Here is an 18,132-nt window from a genome sequence, read left to right as displayed (position 1 = left end):
AGAGGAAGACGCGAAGCGAGAGGGTTTACTCTGCCCAAAATCTGTCCACGAAAACAAGACTGCGAAGTGAGGAATTTTTCTATGGAGGTCAATGAGAGAATTTGGTCAACAAAAAATATAATTGCTTATTTGCTACGTGCGGCTTATTTGATCGAATAGACGTTTCGTAATGGTTAGGTTGTTACGAATACATTGATATTCGTGGACGCACGTGGCATTTCGTCAACTTGACTTTTTCCACATTTTGATATCGCCCTGAATTCAAAATGGATTAGATCTATTTTGTTCCTCGCCCATCAACACACAATACCCCATAATGACAAAGTGAAAACATGTTTTTAGAAATGTTAGCAAATTTGTTGAAAATGAAATAAATACATATCTTAATTTACATAAGTATTCACACCCCTGAGTCAATACCTCCTAGAAGCATCTTTGGCAGCGATTACAGCTGTTTGTCTTTCTGGGTAAGTCTCTCGAGGGCTTTCCACACCTGGATTGTGCAACATTTGCCCATTATTCTTTTCAAACATTTTCAAGCTCTGTCAAATTGGTTGTTGATCATTGCTACACAACCATTTTCAGGTATAGCCATAGATTTTCAAGTAGATTTAATTAAAAACTGTAACACAGGAATATTCAAGTCTCAGGAATATTCAAGTCTTTTTAGTAAGCAACTCCAGTGTAGATTTGGCCTTGTGTTTTAGGTTATTGTCCTGCTGAAAGGTGAATGTATCTCCCAGTGTCTGGTGGGAAAGCAGACTGAACCAGGTTTCCCTCTGGGATTTTCCCTGTCCTTAGCTCCATTCCGTTTCTTTTTTATCATGAAAAACTCCCAGTCTTTAATGATGACAAGCATACCCATAACATGATGCAGCCACCACTATGCTTGAAAATATGGAGAGTGGTACTCAGTAATATGTTTTATTGTATTTGCCCCAAATATAACACTTTGTATTCAGGTCAAAAAGTTAATTGCTTTGCCACATTTTTTGCAGTATTACTTTAGTGCCTTGTTGCAAACAGGATGCATGTTTTGGAATATTTCTTATTCTGTACAGGCTTAGTTTTTTTTTCACTCTGTAAATTAGGTTAGTATTGTGGAGTAACTACAATGTTGTTGACCCATCTTCAGTTTTCTCCTATCACAGCCATTAAACTCTGTAACTGTTTTAAAGTCACCATTGGCCTCATGGTGAAATCCCTGAGCGGTTTCCCTCCTCTCCGGCAACTAAGCTAGGAAGGACGCCTGTATCTTTGTAGTCACTGGGTGTATTGATACACCATCTAAAGTGTAATTAATAACTTCACCATGCTCAAAGGGATATTCAATGTCTGCTTTTTAAATGTTTTACCCATCTACCAATAGGTGCCCTTCTTTGCGAGGCATTGGAAAACCTCCCCGGTCTATGTGATTGAATCTGTGTTTGAAATTCACTGCTTGACTGAGGGACCTTACAGATAATTGTATGTGTGGGGTATGTAAATGATGTAGTCATTCAAAAATCATGTTAAACACTATTATTGCACACAGTGTGAGTCCATGCAACTTATTATGTGATTTGTTAAGTACATTTTTACTCCTGAACTTATTTAGGCTTGCCATAACAAAGGGGTTGAATACTTATTGACTCAAGACATTTCAGCTTTTTGTTTTTAATTAATTTGTAAAAGTCAAGTGGTGTGAATTCTTTCTGAAGGCATTGTATATCTTTACTCTCACTAGCTAGAATCACAGAGTTTCTAAATCCAGAGGTGCAACATTGCGAGACTAAAAGACAATTTATGCTTCATCCGATAATGTGGTTGGAGGCTCCGTATGGAGGGTGTGAAGTAATTGCGGAGCCTCGGGAGGCACACAGAGGCCAAAGCTAATTTATGCTTGATCTGAAAATGTGGTATGGAAGGTGTGACACGGGGCCGCCGGAGGAATGCAGAGGCCAAATTGAGCTCCATACCACATCCCAAATTTGGTAACAATGCGGAGGGCTCCGTATTGACATGATTGGTTGACGGTAGGTGGGGGCGGGAGGTCCTGTATAAACACAAACTCACTTCTTTGACAACAGCGTGATCTGAGGGCCCATGCCAAATCTTTTCAGCCTCCTGAAGGGGAAAAAGTGTTTCTGTCCCTCTTCACTAATTGATTGGTGTGTGTGGACCATGATACTGTAGATCCTTAGTGATGTGGACACAGAGGAACTTGAAGCTCTCGACCCACTCCACCACAGCCCCGTCGATGTGAATGGGGGCATGCTCGGCCCTCTGTTTCCTGTAGTCCACGTTCAGCTCCTTTGTCTTGCTGACGTTGAGGGAGAGGTTGTTATCCTGGTACCACACTGCCAGGTCTCTGACCTCCTCCCTATAGGCTGTCTCATCGTCGTCAGTGATCAGGCCTACCACCGTTGTGTCATCGGCAAACTTAATGATGGTGTTGGAGTTGTGAGTGGCCACGCAGTGGTGGGTGAACAGGGAGTACAGGAGGGGACTAAGCATGCACTCCTGACTGGCCACCGTCTGGGATGATGGTGTTGATGTGAGCCATGACCAGCCTTTCAAAGCATTTCATGGCTACAGATGTTGTAGGAAATGAGCTGTAACTGCAATTTATTTCTCTCCGCCCCATGGCAAAATGTGTAGAATTGCAGAAAACTTGCTTTAAAAGGTCCAATGCAGCCTTTTTGATCTCAAATATCAAATCATTTCTGGGTAACAATTAAGTACCTTACTGTAATTGTTTTCAATTAAAATGTTCAAAAATAGCTTCTTAGCAAGCTATTTCTCAAGCAAGAATTTTGCTAGGACTGTCTGGGAGTGGTCTGAGTGGGGAGGGGAAAACTGAAAATGTGCTGTTTTGGCAGAGAGGTTTGGAACTCTCTTTCTTATTGGTCTATTAACTAATTTACCACATGGTGATGTCTCCATGGAAGCCCACTAAAAGAGCATTATCATCATCTTCACAATTTCACAGTATTAGTCCAACCTCATAGTATGGAAATATAAAACACAGGAACATCACGTTTTTGATTACACTATGCCTTTAAAACAGCAACATTTTCTCAACTTCCCATGGCAAAATGTGTAGAATTGCACAAAATGTCCTTTTACAAGTTTATCCCCAGCGTCAAGAGGGGGGGCCACTGAAATGTTTTGCCATGAGGTGAGGGGACCCCAAACCAAATCTTGCTTCATACTGTACTGTCTTTGCTAGAATGGTCCCACCTGATCTTGCCTCCTCCCGCCTGTCTTCCATCTTTGAGGACATGCATTTCCATTGTTAGAGCGGTCACTCGACTGTCTTGCCAATATAAAATAAAATCTTTGTTCACGACAAAGAACACACCTATCCCTCAGTGGAACATACGCACACACAAAAATATTCCGGAATAATGGCTAGGGACGTACGATAAATCACAACATTTGTGTAATACGCATAGGCCAACGCCACTCAGAGGAGCGGTTAAAATTGTATGTAAATCCTCGAGAGATTTTTTATATATTGTAGGTAAATGTAGGACTTTAGATATGGTCAAATATATGACTGAGGAGAGCTTTTCTGTAAATAAACAACAACACAAGACCCATTAAACAGACTAAAGTAATGGATACATATACATCTCCATGTGATTGATCGATATTTTAGTATATTGCAATTAAACACGACCATAAGTACAATACTAATGTAAAACATTTAAAAAATATATACGTATTTTCGTATCTGCCTTTCTGAAATTTGACAGACATCAATGTGTGCGAATGTGTTTGTGTTAGACCAACTGCGTTTGATTAGTAGGGTCTTCCTCGTGTGCCTAGAAGTCAGAAAACATCACTGGCTGGATGCTTCAGTCTAGGAATTAGCAACATTATTCAAGTAAGATAAGCAATTCGGAAACGTATACATCATCAATTTGTAAACGAAATGGTTATCAATCAGTCACAAAACATGTTTTTGCTTGTGTTACTGTGTAATTTAGTTGGTTAGCGATGCTGTGGAACACCACGTGGGCCTAGCTAGCCAGCTAACGTACTGCAGCGGAACTTGGCTATGGTCACTGGATCTCACCAAGTCTTCTAACAAATGTAGTTGTCAGAATTGACTTAACTAGCTAGTTATTACAATAGTACTAGTAACTGTTTTATACATTGTTTTGTATGTTGTAACTATAATGTAGCCTGGTCCCAGATCTGTTTGTGCTCTTGCCTAACGTTACTCCTTTGCTGTCCTTGTCAAGCCAAACAGGACAATTCCATAAGGAGTTTGCAAGGGGGCAGAAACAGACTGGCACCCAGGGTTGCTATAATGCACATTGTACACTTGTTGCGCTGTTTAGCCTACATTATGCTGATACTCTTGCCCTTCTGAAATGCATTGAAGTCAGAAGGGCTAACATTAGCTGATGCTCCAGTTGTTGTCATCCCTTGTCTGTTCTCCAATCCACCATCATCACTATCTCATCCTCCCTATCTCATCCTGCCTAGCCTGTGATATCGCCCTGATCTTGCGACCATGGGGTTGACCAAGCAGTACCTGCGCTATGCTGCCAGCGCCGTGTTTGGAGTAATAGGGAGCCAGAAGGCCAACATCACCTTTGTCACCATGCGAGGAGGGGAGAGAGGACGCTTTGTGGCTGTGGCTGCCTGCGAGCATGTCTTCATATGGGACGTGCGTAAAGCAGAGAAGGTGAGAGACTTGCGATGATCTGTTCATGTAGTGTTGACAGTGGATTTGTCAGTAGGCTACTGCTGCTGTCATAGCCAATATCAGGGTCATCATTGCTGACAGTGCTCTTATAACTGGGCATGAAATGTCCTAACCAATGGCTATCGATAACTCAAATAAGATGACTTGGCCAGTGATACCAAATTGTAACTATGTATCACCAGTATTTCCTCATAGTGAGAGATGACATATTAGGTTAATGTCTTTCTTTGAAACTGTCTCCTCTGTCCCAAGGTTCTTATTCTCAAGGGGAACAAGCACGAGGTGACGTACCTCTGCGCCTCCCCTGATGGTGTCCATGTTGCCGTGGGTTATGAGGACGGGGCAGTGCGCATCTTCAGCCTATTGAACGGCGAGAGCAATGTGTCCTTCAACGGGCACAAGTCCGCAGTCACTGTGATCCGTTATGACACTCTCGGTGCTCGGCTGGTGACCGGATCCAGGGTAAGAACAGAACTATGCTGCCATAGAGATGGCAAGATCCCTAGGATGACCACCGTCGTGACGTCATGGTTAAGCTAAGGCTTTTGCATTTAAAATATGATTAGTAATATGTCCATTATTATCTCCTTTCCTTTCAGGACACGGATGTGATTGTGTGGGATGTGATCAACGAGTGTGGTCTGTACCGACTGAAAGGACACAAAGACGCTGTCACACAGGCCCTGTTCCTCAAAGACAAGAACCTCCTGGTCTCCAGGTAGTACACCACTCATATGTAGGGCTCTGAGTTTCTGTCTCGGCCTTTGGTACTGTTAAGGCATCAGCATGCTTCGGTTCGAACTCGGCTAGGCAAACTGAACGAGTGTGCTCGCATACTCTCTTAAAGGTCCTGAAAAGTCATTCTAAAAAGTACTTTTTCTCTCATGGCTAACTACCAGGAAGTTTGAAAAGACTGGCTGAGTTGGCAGGAACTTATATTCATGAGCTCGCCTTGACTGACAGCTCTTTGAAACGCCTATGTCAGGGAACTTGGATGCAGTTTTGCAGTAAAATCATCTCAAGCAAATTTGGTGATACACAAAGCAACTCAAACAACATTGAAATTGCATCAAAGATATCACTGTTCTTTTTATACATCTCCCGTTTGGCATGTCTCTTGTAATGCGGTTCACAGCAGCACTGACGGATGTGATGACTTATCAACTGCTTCAGAGTTTTGAACGCCCCCTCACCCCTTTTTGTTCCATGCTGGCTGAATATCATGTTACCATTGGTGTATTAAAATGAGACTTAAGGTGATGTCACCTTGTCCACTTAATAATGAATCCAAGTGTTTGACATGGGTCCACTTAATAATGAATCCAAGTGTTTGACATGGGGAGGGGACCAGTAACTTTATGATCAAACTTTATCAATGTAGAAACAACAGTCATTTTTCATACTTTGGTTAGGTTTCCTTCAAATATCATCACATTTTATGAAAACCATGGTTTTTACTGTTCATGTCCTTTAAAAGACCGTCACTTGAAAAACACAGCAATAGTACTGTTTGTTCATTTTGAGACGCCGTAGCCAGAATACACTTCCTCAAAATAGTCAGAATTACTCAGATAACTCAAGAAGTCGATCATATTAATTTTGAAGGTTTTGCAGAGGAGATCTTAGTCGCATAATTTTACATCTAACTAAGAGGTTTGGTGCAGTATTTCTCAAGTGGAAAAATTTGCATTAGAACACTTTATTGAAGAATCCCTACTGTTGACCAATCACCAACGAAGGGGCGTAGACTTCGGCTACCGACTTTGACTTGCCTCGAGCCAAAATGTTGTGTGCATGAACAGCCGAAAAAACCCTTGCCAAAGACCAAAACGAACAAAAACTTCACAAAATGTCGTCATAATATAGGCATGAACTGTTTCGGGAAGCATTCGGACGCCTTTAGTGTTCTAGCGTTGAGAGACGAGGGGCGCAGGTTGGATACCAGCTAGGGAAAGTTACCGCCCCCTGACTTTGCTGCAATACTGTGGTTCTCGATGTCTGAATGGTCTTTCTGTTGTTTTCTCCAGCTCAAAGGACAGCTTTGTAAAGTGGTGGGACCTGGACACCCAGCACTGCTTTAAGACCATGCTGGGACATCGCAGTGAGGTGAATGCTTCCTGTCTAGCTTAACATTTGATTATGTCACACGTGTTGTTGACATTGGATGGTGTTCTAAGAGGTGATTGGGTCACTTGTCTGATTAGATAAGTGTCTCTCAAAGATGACTCGATCTGATTGGATCACCTTGGTTGTGTGTTTGTCAGGTGTGGGGGATGGCACTGCTGAACCAAGAGAGTAGATTGATAACAGGCTCAGCCGACAGTGAGCTCCGGGCCTGGGACATCAACTACCTACAGGAGGTAAGCACAGAGAAGAGCTACAATGAGCCTTCTACACACATAACTACATATATTGGACAATAATGAAAAAGTTAAAAATATCTTATCTGAATAAAATGCTAGTTGAGTCCTTCTCTCTCGGATTGTGTGTCGTTCAGGGCAAAGAGGCTGGTGAACCGAAGGAGAAGAAGGGGAAAAGCCTGCTTGATGATGAGGAGGAGGAAGTTGTGGACGAGAGCCCTGAGGAGGTACGACAGACTATGATCCTCTACTGGGCAAAATACCACAATTGGTTACCTACAGCACTAGTTAATCAGTTAATCTAGAAAAAACTCTGACGAAGTATTGTAGCTAGTAATGAATGTCATATTTACTGTCTAATAGCATGTGTATCTGACATCTGTGTCTGTTTCATACTTCTCTCTCTCTCTCTCTCTCTCTCTCTCTCTCTCTCTCTCTCTCTCTCTCTCTCTCTCTCTCTCTCTCTCTCTCTCTCTCTCTCTCTCTCTCTCTCTCTCTCTCACACTCTCACTCACTCACTCAGAGGATCCTGAGTTGTAAGAAAGCTGGCTCTTTGCTGAGAGAGGCCAGGGACAGGGTGGTCTCCATGACTACTGATGCCAAGGCAAAGGTCCTGGCGTGCCATGTAAGTATTGACCTTTGACCATTTAATGTTGGTACAGTGTCACTTACCCTCCAGTCATATTGATTTATTGTCATACATTTCTCAGATCACTAATATGTGTGTTCTTCCCTCTGATCTTTCCTCCTTTTCCCCATCCCCCTCTTTGGTTAGGGCTCAGACGCAGTGCTGGAGGTGTTCAGTGTGCTGCCAGAGGACGAGGTGGAGAGGGTGATGGCCAAGAAGCTGAAGAGAGCCAAGAAGAAGGCCAGGTATGTCGCACACAGTAGAGATCACACTGTCACCTCAGTCACGGCAGGGACCAGTCTGCAGATGTAGCCAAAGTTGGGCCAGACAGATACTGCAAAGCCTTCAGAGATGATTTGAAAAAATAAAACGTGGAATCTAATTCCAATCAAACTACCGTAAATACTTCCAATGTTTATGAATACAGTTATGTTGATGAAATTGGTGAAATGTAAAGATGAGGTGCTGCTGCCCCCTGGTGTAGGGATGCACAGGGTGCAGAGGAGGACGCCGCTCCAGATCCTGTGGTGGAAAGGAAACTAGCAAATGAGATTGTGAGACTGACCAACATCAAGGCCTCCGCCAAGATCAGGTACACAGCAACACACATGCGCACACACACGCACACTCACACACTCAAGCAACCAACCAACATTTTGTGTCACGTATATCCCAGATGGGTGGACTGCTTGCTGTGTGCGGGTGGGGAGTTGAAGGTAGCCATGCTGCTCCAGAACAACACAGTGGAAACCTACAGCCTCAAGACGTCTGACAAAAACCCCACGGTCACTAAGACCTCCCGGCTCACACTGGGAGGCCACCGCACCGATGCCCGCACGCTGGCCTTCAGCTCAGACAACATCGCTGTCCTCTCCGCCTCCGGGGACACCGTCAAAGTCTGGAACAGGTGGGAATGTCAGTTCACACAGGACTGGGATTGACCTGACCATGTGGTTTCACTGTACAAGTTAAATCTAGTTAATTAAACTGGCTTTCCAGCATCTTTTAAAGGTGACTCACATTATGACACCTAGACACATACTGTATTATAAGCAGTTTTTTACATTCTGATTGGGTGTCTAACGGGAAGTCTCTCCCCCTGTCACAGGTCTACCCTGCAGGTGATTCGCACCATGGAGTGTGAGTACGCCCTCTGCTCCCTGTTCGTCCCTGGAGACAGGCAGATCATCCTAGGAACCAAGGTAACACACATGCATGCACACACTAACATACACCAAACTACTGCAGATGTGTATTATCCAGTATTAAACTATTGCGTGTAACCCAGGCTAACCTTCTCTCTCTCCGATCAGAGTGGTAAGATTCAGATCTTTGACCTGGCATCAGGAACCCTCCTGGAGACTGTCGACGCCCATAACGGAGCTCTGTGGTCCCTCTGTCTGTCTCCTGATCAGGTATTGTCTGTCTCGGTCTGTGTATCTCCCTGTCCATGTTCAACATCATCCACAATACATGTAGCGTTTTCATGAGTCTCATCTTCTAAAGTGCCAATCTCCATTACAACTCCATAGGCCCCTTATCTGTAGACAAAAGTCCATACAATTGTATTTGTGTTAAAACATTCCCATTAGCTCTGACTGTTTATTTGACTTTAATGATGTGGTTTCCTCAGAGGGGGATAGTGACGGGCGGGGCTGACAAGACGGTGAAGTTCTGGGAGTTTGAGCTGATTAAGGACAAAGATGCTACACAGAAGTACGCCAAGTTTTATTCCTTCTGTTTCACATAGTGTCAATAACACTTAGAATGCTGTTTCATGCTAGAGGCAACTAGTTCTGTGCCCATGCATGCTGTTATTCAAGTGAGCTTTTATTGAGTGAGCACTTGACTGGAGTTTCTGTTGGCTCTGCTCTAATTGTTTGTGTTTGTGTGTTGCAGGAGGCTGACGGTGAAACACATGCGTACACTGCAGCTGGATGAGGAAGTGTTGTGTGTGAAATATTCTCCTGACCAGAGACTGTTGGCTGTCTCCCTGCTGGACTGCACTGTCAAGGTCTTCTACACAGACACACTGAAGTTCTTCTTGTCTCTGTATGGACACAAGCTGCCTGTGCTCTGCCTGGACATCTCTCATGTGAGTACCGGTACTCATCCTAGCAACACCAAACTAAATGATAAACGAATGTAATGTGTGACAGTAGATGAAATGGAATGTGCATACTTGAGTGTGTGTTGGTTAAAGTATGTGTCCAATCTGTCTTGACTCTGAATGTTGCTTCTTCTCCATCTCAGGACAGTGCCTTGATAGCAACCGGCTCTGCAGACAGAAACGTCAAGATCTGGGGTCTGGACTTTGGGGACTGTCACCGATCTATGTTTGCCCACGATGACAGGTACAGAAAAAAATATTACGTGTGTGTGTGTGTGAATGTATGTATGTATATGTGTGTGTATGTATGTATGTATGTGTGTATGTGTATATATATATATATATATATATATATATATATATATATATATATATATATATATATATATATATATATATACACACAGTTGAAGTCGGAAGTTTACATACACCTTAACCAAATACATTTAAACTAAGTTTTTCACAATTCCTGACATTTAATCCTAGTAAAAATTCATTCCCTGTTTTAGGTCAGTTAGGATCACCACTTTATTTTAAGAATGTGAAATGTCAGAATAATAGTATAGAGAATTATTTTATTTCAGCTTTTATTTCTTTCATCACATTCCCAGTGGGTCAGAAGTTTACATACACTCAATTCGTATTTGATAGCATTGCCTTTAAATTGTTTAACTTGGGTCAAACGTTTCGAGTAGCCTTCCACAAGCTTCCCACAATAAGTTGGGTGAATTTTGGCCCATTCCTCCTGACAGAGCTGGTGTAACTGAGTCAGGTTTGTAGGCCTCCTTGCTCGCACATGCTTTTTCAGTTCTGCCCACACATTTTCTGTAGGATTGAGGTCAGGGCTTTGTGATGGCCACTCCAATACCTTGACTGTGATGTCCTTAAGCCATTTTGCCACAACTTTGGAAGTATGCTTGGGGTCATTGTCCATTTGGAAGACCCATTTGCGACCAAGCTTTAACTTCCTGACTGATGTCTTGAGATGTTGCTTCATTTTACATTTTAGTCATTTAGCAGACGCTCTTATCCAGAGCGACTTTTACAGTTAGTGAGTGCATACATTTCTTTTTTCATACTGGCCCCCCGTGGGAATCGAACCCACAACCCTGGCATTGCAAGCGCCATGCTCTACCAACTAAGCTACACAGGGCTTCAGTATATCCACATAATTTTACTTCCTCATGATGCCATCTATTTTGTGAAGTGTACCAGTCCCTCTTGCAGCAAAGCATCCCCACAGCATGATGCTGCCACCCCCGTGCTTCACGGTTGGGATGGTGTTCTTCGGCTTGCAAGCATCCCCCTTAACGATGGTCATTATGGCCAAACAGTTCTATTTTTGTTTCATCAGACCAGAGGACATTTCTCCAAAAAGTACGATCTTTGTCCCCATGTGCAGTTGCAAACCGTAGTCTGGCTTTTTTATGGCGGTTTTGGAGCAGTGGCTTCTTCCTTGCTGAGCGGCCTTTCAGGTTATGTCGATATAGGACTAGTTTTACTGTGGATATAGATACTTTTGTACCTGTTTCCTCCAGCATCTTCACAAGGTCCTTTGCTGTTGTTCTGGGATTGATTTGCACTTCTTGCACCAAAGTACGTTCATCTCTAGGAGACAGAACGCGCCTCCTTCCTGAGTGGTATGACGGCTGCGTGGTCCCATGGTGTTTATACTTGCGTACTATTGTTTGTACAAATGAACGTGGTACCTTCAGGCATTTGGAAATTGCTCCCAAGGATGAACCAGACTTGTGGAGGTCTACAATTATTTTTCTGAGGTCTTGGCTGATTTCTTTTGATTTTATCATGATGTCAAGCAAAGAGGCACTGAGTTTGAAGGTAGGCCTTGAAATACATCCACAGGTACACCTCCAATTGACTCAAATGATATCAGAAGCTTCTAAAGCCATGACATCATTTTCTGGAATTTTCCAAGCTGTTTAAAGGCACAATCAACTTAGTGTATGTAAACTTCTGACCCACTGGAATTGTGATACAGTGAAATAATCTGTCAGTAAACAATTGTTGGAAGAATTATTTGTGTCATGCACAAAGTAGATGTTCTAACCGACTTGCCAAAACTATAGTTTGTTAACAAGAAATGTGTGGAGTGGTTGAAAAACGAGTTTTAATGACTCTGACCTAAGTGTATGTAAACTTCAACTGTATATCTTAATATGAATATAGAATATACTGCCAGAACACATCATCCTAAGCTGTCAGCCATATGGCCGGTGTAAATGGCTCAATGTGAATGCTTGACCAACGGTCTTGAATGATATTTAATAGACGTTGGCTGCACTCTCTCCATTTCCAGTAAAATATTTAATTTCATCTCCAGTTTCAGAAACACTGTCCTTGTTAGCTGCCTCTGACCGATGACATCACACCCATCTGCTCTTTCATGTCGCCGTTTTTTCCAATTTCTCATCTGTTTTTTTTTCTCTCACTCTTGCTTTTCTCAGCGTCATGTTCCTTCAGTTTGTCCCCAAAACCCATCTGTTCTTCACAGCGGGGAAGGACAAGAAGATCAAACAGTGGGACGCAGACAAGTTTGAGCACATCCAGACCTTAGAGGTGACATTCACTCCCATGCTGTTAGCTACATTTCCCATAAGGAGATGAGGCCTAGAGTTCCGGGATAAAAAATTTGTTGAATATTGATAAATGACATAACCAATTATAAAAATGCTTTTTCTTTCCCATTGGTGGAATTACATTTCCCTTCCTTAATTGACTAAATTGAAAATGGATTTGACCCCACCCTAGTGTTGACCTTTAACAGCTGACCCCTGTGTGTGATGTGCCATCCTCAGGGTCACCATCGGGAGGTGTGGTGTCTGGCCATCAGTCCTAACGGGGACCACATTGTGTCCTCGTCCCATGACAAGTCCCTGAGGCTCTGGGAGAGGACCAGAGAACCGATCATCCTGGCGGAGGAGAGAGAGATGGTGGGTAGTGGTGCCCCAGAAACATGCTCTGTCTGTAGGTAAAAGGGAAGGGAGATAGTGGACACCAATCAGATTTTATCTTGAACTTTTTCACCCTCTCAAATGTTTTTCTTTAGGAGAGAGAGGCTGAGTTTGAGGAGGGCATGGCCAAAGGGGATGAGCCTGTGGTAAGTGCTGACTTTACTTAAAACCAGTGGAAATAAAAAGGTTAGTTTTCTCAGGGTCGTTTAGTGTCTGTCTCACTGACGTCTTGTGTGTCTCACAGGTTCCAGGAGAGATCAAAGACGCAGAGGCAGCACCAGCGGCGAAGAAAACCATAGAGACAGTCAAAGCTGTGAGTCTCCATGTCAAAGAACTAGACTGCAGAGATGGAGAGGTTGTGTGTGCACGTTCAGATAGGTGTGTGTGTAGTTTGTAACGGCCGGTGTGTGTGTGTCTCTTCAGGCTGAGCGTGTCATGGAGGCTCTGGAGCTGTACAGATCAGAGAGCAGGAACATGGAGGAGCATCAGATAGCATGCCAGTCATCCGGAAAACAGTTGCCTCCACCGAAGGCCAATCCTATCCTTGTGGCCTTTGGAAACGTTTCTGTACGTTTTTAATTCCATCTGAAATTATCATGATACATACATAGCCCAGGGTACTAGTTCTGTTCCTCACTAATCTATCATGTTACCATAGTAACCACATCCTCCTGCCTCTTGCAGCCGTCTCGCTACGTCTTGGACGTGATAAAGAAGGTCCGATCCAGTGAGCTGGAGGTGTCTCTGCTGGTCCTGCCGTTCCCCTACATCCCAGACCTGCTGTCTCTCTTCAACTGCTATGTCCAGGACGGCCTGGAGGTGGAGCTAGTGTGCCGCTGCCTCTTCTTCCTGCTCAGGTACGCTAGCCTTTGACGCCAGGCTTCTCAAGTAGTGTGAAAACCTGGGGAAGTTCTCCTCAGGAAGAGGTGGAGTACGGTGGAGTCTAGATTCAAACTAGTGACGCGTTGCCACTTATCAAACCAATCAACTATTTTGCATAGGTGGAGCTCCAAAAAGATGTGCTGTTTCTGAAAATAATTCTGACTTGCAACAAGCTAGCTACAATAAGAAAAAGTTACTCTGCATAGACTAATAAAACTTTGTCCGACACAAGGTAGGAAAAGAGGCACAAACAAAATGGGAAAAACAAGGAAATGCCTCTCCTGAAGGGAAACGTCATTTCTACTCAGTATATAAAATGTGAGCGTTAACAGCCAGCGTTCTCCAGACTTACAATAGTCGAGTCAACAAGACGAGATTTGGAAGGATGACCCCTCGACTACGGTTATGCTAACAAACAATCTCACACCAATCAGAAGTGTTTGTCACTCAGTTTGTGTATTTCTCCCATATGCAAACAACCTCACACAAGTGTATGTCTGGTGTCTCCGAGGTACCTGAAGTGTGAGTGTGGGTAGATGAGCCTCATGTACAGTTTGTCAGGGTCTGTCCTCACTGTGCTTGTCCTTGTCTCTCCAGGATCCACTTTGGCCAGATCTCCAGTAACCAGATGCTGCTGACCGTCATAGACGAGCTGAGAACCAACACTATCTCTAAAGTCAGAGAGATCAGGGTGAGTCTAATCAGAGAATATAGAAAAATGTACTCTAAAGGCTGATGTTCCACAAGTCATATAAAACTGTTAATCTCTTCTGCTCCAGGATGTTCTGGGATTCAACAGTGCTGGTCTCCAGTTCCTCCAGAGGGAGGTCGAGAGCAAAGAGGAGGTAATGTTCTTCGCTGACGCCACCGGCCGCCTCGAAGAGAGGAGGAGGAAGAGGAAGAAGAGAGAGAGAGCTATTCTCACTATCGCCTGAATCACCACAGGAATCAAACTTTTAAATTTTTTTTTTAAAAAAAATAGCCCACATGATGACCAGTAGGCTACTGCAGGGGTGGCCTTAAGCAGAGATTTACACTGTTAGTTTTTTATCTGAACTGTTATAGGATCCTGATAGGACATAACACTGTGTTATTCAATGACATGCTTCATTTCCCAAATAAACTGTCTGAGTTACTCATGCCGAGCCTCGCTCCCTCAGGTTTTACAGAAGGCCTGTGAATGAATAAATCCACTGCTCCCTAACTCAAGTCCAAAGGACGTAGTGTATGTATACACAGCAGATCCCTCTGCAACCGCAGGCTCGTATAAAACACATTCATATAAAACTCCATCTTTAATAGATACATTTCATGTTGGACTTTTCCCTCCCCGGTTGGTCTTAAGCTTCCTGTCACATGGGGTTTGGACAGGTATGATTTAGGCCTGTTTCTCTGGGTCTTCCTGTAACACAGCCTAGGGGAGTGATTCATGGCTGGATCAGGGCCAAACCGGACCAAAGTGGGCTTCGGGGGGGAGAGAGAGAGGGGTGTCAGATCTGTCACAGACCACCAGAGTCTCAGACCACCAAGACCACTGCTCCCAAAGAGCACACAGGACAGAACTAGGGTCAGTCAGCTACTGGGAACCCCTCTCCACATTTATTCTATACTGCCATCAGTGGGAGAAAGAGGCAGATTCAGCTGTACTTTACTGCACTTGTAACCCAGGCTGAATTTACAGGGGCTAAACCTTGTGTACGTAGACTACATATTTCACCCAGACTCCTAATAGTAGAGTATAGTACCCACATCTCCCATCTTAGTTTTCAGTGCCATATTTTGCTGAAAGATGGACTGCTAGCATTTTTCCCCACATCAAACACATCATTTTGTGTTTGTATCCTGACCGCAGGGCGCATTAATTAATTAAATGGACACCTTAAAACACCTTCTCCCTCTGTTCACTTTTTTAATCTCACGTCAGACAAAAAACGAATTAACTCTATTTATAAAGCTGTAAAATGGGACGGTAACTTTTTACGAGGCTGGATTTGGCTCTTTAAGCCGTAAATATCACACCTACCAAAATTAAAATGTATTCAGAAAAACCAGACACACACACTCGCACTGTGTTACAACCCAACAGCAATGGATTACAGAGACTAATCTAAACTCTAAATGGCATTCGAATGCATAATTTATTATCAAAACAGAATGAAACAATTTCAGATACAGTATATAGCAAACATAGTTTGACCCCAAAATTACCCCAAGTTACTTTTCAGTAAAACTACGAACTCAATTTAACCTTTCCTTATTCAGTACAGCCTCTAGCACACTTTTCCAGTTATATGTGTGTAATTTCTTTCTCTGCCTCAAACAATATCTAAAATTGAGAGATTTCATAGCAATATTTTCCTGGTGTTTTCGTCAACATGTCATATTCTGCCCGTTAACTGAACACCCATAACAGCCATAGCACACAGTGTGAATGAAATGTTTATGACGTTTCCTCTCTCCATCTCAGTCATCTGCACTGTGGCTACAGCTACTCATGGACCCTGAGTTTATTATTAATTTCAGCTTCATAGCTTTTCACAGACAACAGGCCAGTGTACCTGGGAGAAATGGTGGTGGGTTCCATAGCTCTGACTGTTCCAGAAAATGACCCACTTATTTCTCATACCGACTCTTGGCTCTTCAGATGAGTAAACTGTCAGAGAAATGGAGAATAAGTGCTTACCTCTAGTAGTCCTATGTAAAAGGTGTTACTGGATAAATTACTATGGATTGACAAATCCAGTTTCAAGATAAGTATCATAAGAGAATGGAATGACTATCAAAAAGTAAGCAATAAGCACACAGGTCAGGTAGAAAGCAGATATGTACAGTGGGGAAAAAAGTATTTAGTCAGCCACCAATTGTGCAAGTTCTCCCACTTAAAAAGATGAGAGAGGCCTGTAATTTTCATCATAGGTACACGTCAACTATAACAGACAAAATGAGATTTTTTTTCTCCAGAAAATCACATTGTAGGATTTTTAATGAATTTATTTGCAAATTATGGTGGAAAATAAGTATTTGGTCACCTACAAACAAGCAAGATTTCTGGCTCTCACAGACCTGTAACTTCTTCTTTAAGAGGCTCCTCTGTCCTCCACTCGTTACCTGTATTAATGGCACCTGTTTGAACTTGTTATCAGTATAAAAGACACCTGTCCACAACCTCAAACAGTCACACTCCAAACTCCACTATGGCCAAGACCAAAGAGCTGTCAAAGGACACCAGAAACAAAATTGTAGACCTGCACCAGGCTGGGAAGACTGAATCTGCAATAGGTAAGCAGCTTGGTTTGAAGAAATCAACTGTGGGAGCAATTATTAGGAAATGGAAGACATACAAGACCACTGATAATCTCCCTCGATCTGGGGCTCCACGCAAGATCTCACCCCGTGGGGTCAAAATGATCACAAGAATGGTGAGCAAAAATCCCAGAACCACACGGGGGGGACCTAGTGAATGACCTGCAGAGAGCTGGGACCAAAGTAACAAAGCCTACCATCAGTAACACACTACGCCGCCAGGGACTCAAATCCTGCAGTGCCAGACGTGTCCCCCTGCTTAAGCCAGTACATGTGCAGGCCCGTCTGAAGTTTGCTAGAGTGCATTTGGATGATCCAGAAGAGGATTGGGAGAATGTCATATGGTCAGATGAAACCAAAATAGAACTTTTTGGTAAAAACTCAACTCGTCGTGTTTGGAGGACAAAGAATGCTGAGTTGCATCCAAAGAACACCATACCTACTGTGAAGCATGGGGGTGGAAACGTCATGCTTTGGGGCTGTTTTTCTGCAAAGGGACCAGGACGACTGATCCGTGTAAAGGAAAGAATGAATGGGGCCATGTATTGTGAGATTTTGAGTGAAAACCTCCTTCCATCAGCAAGGGCATTGAAGATGAAACGTGGCTGGGTCTTTCAGCATGACAATGATCCCAAACACACCGCCCGGGCAACGACGGAGTGGCTTCGTAAGAAGCATTTCAAGGTCCTGGAGTGGCCTAGCCAGTCTCCAGATCTCAACCCCATAGAAAATCTTTGGAGGGAGTTGAAAGTCCGTGTTGCCCAGCGACAGCCCCAAAACATCACTGCTCTAGAGGAGATCTGCATGGAGGAATGGGCCAAAATACCAGCAACAGTGTGTGAAAACCTTGTGAAGACTTACAGAAAACGTTTGACCTGTGGCATTGCCAACAAAGGGTATATAACAAAGTATTGATAAACTTTTGTTATTGACCAAATACTTATTTTCCACCATAATTTGCAAATAAATTCATTAAAAATCCTACAATGTGATTTTCTGGATTTTTTTCCCTCATTTTGTCTGTCATAGTTGACGTGTACCTATGATGAAAATTACAGGCCTCTCTCATCTTTTTAAGTGGGAGAACTTGCACAATTGGTGGCTGACTAAATACTTTTTTCCCCCACTGTATCTATTGTATTTGCTGCATTCATGCAGAGGACCCCCTCCTATAT

At 43.2% G+C, this 18,132-nt stretch overlaps 1 protein-coding gene across 1 annotated transcript; it reads left to right on the top strand.

Moving 5' to 3' along the window:
* The first annotated feature begins 3,784 nt into the window (after nt 1-3,784).
* Nucleotides 3,785-14,615, top strand: LOC311129491 (WD repeat-containing protein 3-like). The gene is made up of 24 exons (XM_084161781.1): nt 3,785-3,871; nt 4,480-4,681; nt 4,955-5,164; nt 5,302-5,420; nt 6,730-6,808; nt 6,967-7,062; nt 7,200-7,289; nt 7,586-7,687; nt 7,838-7,935; nt 8,175-8,282; nt 8,367-8,597; nt 8,799-8,892; nt 9,004-9,105; nt 9,324-9,406; nt 9,590-9,785; nt 9,944-10,044; nt 12,266-12,377; nt 12,617-12,751; nt 12,868-12,918; nt 13,017-13,085; nt 13,196-13,339; nt 13,457-13,629; nt 14,252-14,345; nt 14,434-14,615. Exons 2-24 carry the CDS (start codon nt 4,508-4,510, stop codon nt 14,587-14,589), a joined length of 2,817 nt encoding a protein of 938 aa, XP_084017907.1. The 5' UTR covers nt 3,785-3,871; nt 4,480-4,507; the 3' UTR covers nt 14,590-14,615.
* Nucleotides 14,616-18,132: the final 3,517 nt, after the last annotated feature.

This window comes from Coregonus lavaretus (assembly GCF_964263955.1).
Source record: "Coregonus lavaretus genome assembly, chromosome: 5".
NCBI classification, from domain to species: Eukaryota; Metazoa; Chordata; class Actinopteri; order Salmoniformes; family Salmonidae; genus Coregonus; species Coregonus lavaretus.
This window is presented reverse-complemented; position numbering and strand designations above follow the sequence as displayed.